The 3,170-nt window shown below is 59.6% G+C and overlaps 1 protein-coding gene across 1 annotated transcript in view; it reads left to right on the forward strand.

Annotated features, from left to right (window-relative positions):
• The window catches only part of LOC108803311 (autophagy-related protein 9A-like), a gene marked incomplete at its 3' end in the record, with an annotated part of 19,844 nt that overhangs the window by 10,762 nt on the left and 5,912 nt on the right, over positions 1-3,170 (forward strand). Inside the window, exons 5-6 of the mRNA XM_018575161.1 lie at positions 1,841-2,081; positions 2,809-3,054. Coding sequence (XP_018430663.1) covers positions 1,841-2,081; positions 2,809-3,054 — 487 coding nt within the window. The remainder of the gene's footprint in view (positions 1-1,840; positions 2,082-2,808; positions 3,055-3,170) is intronic.

The raw sequence follows: 3,170 nt of genomic DNA on the forward strand, positions 1-3,170 counted from the left end.
CCCCTCCCCTTCCTGCGCCCTACCCCTCCCCTTCCAGCCCCGTGCCTCCCCTTCCTGCACCCTACCTCTCCTCTTCCTGCGCCCTACCCCTCCCCTTCCTGCGCCCTACCCCTCCCCTTCCAGCCCCCTACCCCTCCCCTTCCTGCGCCCTACCCCTCCCCTTCCAGCCCCGTGCCTCCCCTTCCTGCACCCTACCTCTCCCCTTCCTGCGCCCTACCCCTCCCCTTCCTGCGCCCTACCCCTCCCCTTCCAGCCCCGTGCCTCCCCTTCCTGCACCCTACCTCTCCTCTTTCAGCCCCGTATCTCTCCCCTTCCTGGCCCCCGTACCTTCCCTTCCAGCCCCATGTGGGGCATGTATGACCCTGTGTCAGTTAGTGGGGTGCAGTCAGGTGTCGGTATGTGGGGTGTATGACCCTGTATGTGGGGTGTATGACCCTGTGTCAGTTAGTGGGGTGTATGACCCTGTATGTGGGGTGCAGTCAGGTGTCGGTATGTGGGGTGTATGGCCCTGTGTCAGTTAGTGGGGTGCAGTCAGGTGTCAGTATGTGGGGTGTATGACCCTGTATGTGGGGTGCAGTGGGGTGTATGGCCCTGTGTCAGTTAGTGGGGTGCAGTCAGGTGTCGGTATGTGGGGTGTATGGCCCTGTATGTGGGGTGTATGGGCCTGTATGTGGGGTGTATGGCCCTGTATGTGGGGTGTATGGCCCTGTATGTGGGGTGTATGGCCCTGTATGTGGGGTGTATGGCCCTGTGTCAGTTAGTGGGGTGCAGTCAGGTGTCAGTATGTGGGGTGTATGACCCTGTATGTGGGGTGCAGTGGGGTGTATGGCCCTGTGTCAGTTAGTGGGGTGCAGTCAGGTGTCGGTATGTGGGGTGTATGGCCCTGTATGTGGGGTGTATGGCCCTGTATGTGGGGTGTATGGCCCTGTATGTGGGGTGTATGGCCCTGTATGTGGGGTGTATGGCCCTGTATGTGGGGTGTATGGCCCTGTATGTGGGGTGTATGGCCCTGTATGTGGGGTGCAGTGGGGTGTATGACCCTGTGTCAGTGGGGTGCAGTCAGGTGTCGGTATGTGGGGTGTATGGCCCTGTATGTGGGGTGTATGGCCCTGTATGTGGGGTGTATGGCCCTGTATGTGGGGTGCAGTGGGGTGTATGACCCTGTGTCAGTGGGGTGCAGTCAGGTGTCGGTATGTGGGGTGTATGGCCCTGTGTCAGTTAGTGGGGTGCAGTCAGGTGTCAGTATGTGGGGTGTATGACCCTGTATGTGGGGTGCAGTGGGGTGTATGGCCCTGTGTCAGTTAGTGGGGTGCAGTCAGGTGTCGGTATGTGGGGTGTATGGCCCTGTATGTGGGGTGTATGGCCCTGTATGTGGGGTGTATGGCCCTGTATGTGGGGTGCAGTGGGGTGTATGACCCTGTGTCAGTGGGGTGCAGTCAGGTGTCGGTATGTGGGGTGTATGGCCCTGTATGTGGGGTGTATGGCCCTGTATGTGGGGTGTATGGCCCTGTATGTGGGGTGCAGTGGGGTGTATGACCCTGTGTCAGTGGGGTGCAGTCAGGTGTCGGTATGTGGGGTGTATGGCCCTGTATGTGGGGTGTATGGCCCTGTATGTGGGGTGTATGGCCCTGTATGTGGGGTGTATGGCCCTGTATGTGGGGTGTATGGCCCTGTGTCAGTTAGTGGGGTGCAGTCAGGTGTCGGTATGTGGGGTGTATGGCCCTGTATGTGGGGTGTATGGCCCTGTATGTGGGGTGTATGGCCCTGTATGTGGGGTGTATGGCCCTGTATGTGGGGTGTATGGCCCTGTATGTGGGGTGTATGGCCCTGTGTCGGTTAGTGGGGTGCAGTTTTTGGGGTTTCTGAATCTGTTTTCACCATGCTGGGCATTTTGCCGGCAGGTCTTCATCCTGGAGGAGCTCCTCAGCCCGATCATCACCCCGTTCATTCTGATCTTCTCTCTGCGCCACAAATCTCTGGAGATCATCGACTTCTTCCGGAACTTCTCGGTGGAGGTGGTCGGGGTCGGTGATATCTGCTCATTCGCTCAAATGGACATCCGGAAACATGGCAACCCTCAGGTTAGTGCCGGGGGGAGATAAGATGGCAACCCTCAGGTCAGTGCCGGGGGGAGATAACATGGCAACCCTCAGGTTAGTGCCGGGGGGAGGTAACATGGCAACCTTCAGGTCAGTGCCGGGGGGAGGTAACATGGCAACCCTCAGGTCAGTGCCGGGGGGAGGTAACATGGCAACCCTCAGGTTAGTGCCGGGGGGAGATAAGATGGCAACCCTCAGGTCAGTGCCGGGGGGAGGTAACATGGCAACCCTCAGGTCAGGGCCGGGGGGAGGTAACATGGCAACCCTCAGGTCAGTGCCGGGGGGAGGTAACATGGCAACCCTCAGGTCAGTGCCGGGGGAGGTAACATGACAACCCTCAGGTCAGTGCCGGGGGGAGGTAACATGGCAACCCTCAGGTTAGTGCCGGGGGGAGATAAGATGGCAACCCTCAGGTCAGTGCCAGGGGGAGGTAACATGGCAACCCTCAGGTTAGTGCCGGGGGGAGATAAGATGGCAACCCTCAGGTCAGTGCCAGGGGGAGGTAACATGGCAACCCTCAGGTCAGTGCCGGGGGGAGATAAAATGGCAGCCCTCAGGTCAGTGCCGGGGGGAGGTAACATGGCAACCCTCAGGTCAGTGCCGGGGGGAGGTAACATGACAACCCTCAGGTCAGTGCCGGGGGGAGGTTGCAGGGACGGATATGTGTCATGTGACTCCCGATTCGTATGTCCTGTCTGGTTGTCCGCAGTGGATGTCAGAGGGCCAGACGCAGGCCTCCGTGTACCAGCAGGCAGAGAACGGGAAGACGGAACTGTCACTCATGCATTTCGCCATCACCAATCCTCACTGGCAGCCGCCATTGGAGAGCTCCATGTTCATCGGTCACGTGAAGGAGAAGGTCCAGCATGATGCCGCTCACGCTCCTCCTGCCCAGCAGATCCTCTGTGACGCCCCAATCTGCAGCTCCCTCCTGTCCAACGAGTCCGGAACCGCGGTCCGTGTTCTGCCGCATGAACTCCTCCAACCTGTCCTTTCCCTGTGTGCTCTCTGCACATCTCCTCCTCCTTCCTCTCCTCCTCCTTCCTCTCCTCCTCCTTCCTCTCCTCCTCC

The sequence above is a fragment of the Nanorana parkeri genome, unplaced genomic scaffold (genome assembly GCF_000935625.1).
Source record: "Nanorana parkeri isolate BGI_ZX_2015 unplaced genomic scaffold, ASM93562v1 scaffold3592, whole genome shotgun sequence".
In the NCBI taxonomy this organism is placed as follows: Eukaryota; Metazoa; Chordata; class Amphibia; order Anura; family Dicroglossidae; genus Nanorana; species Nanorana parkeri.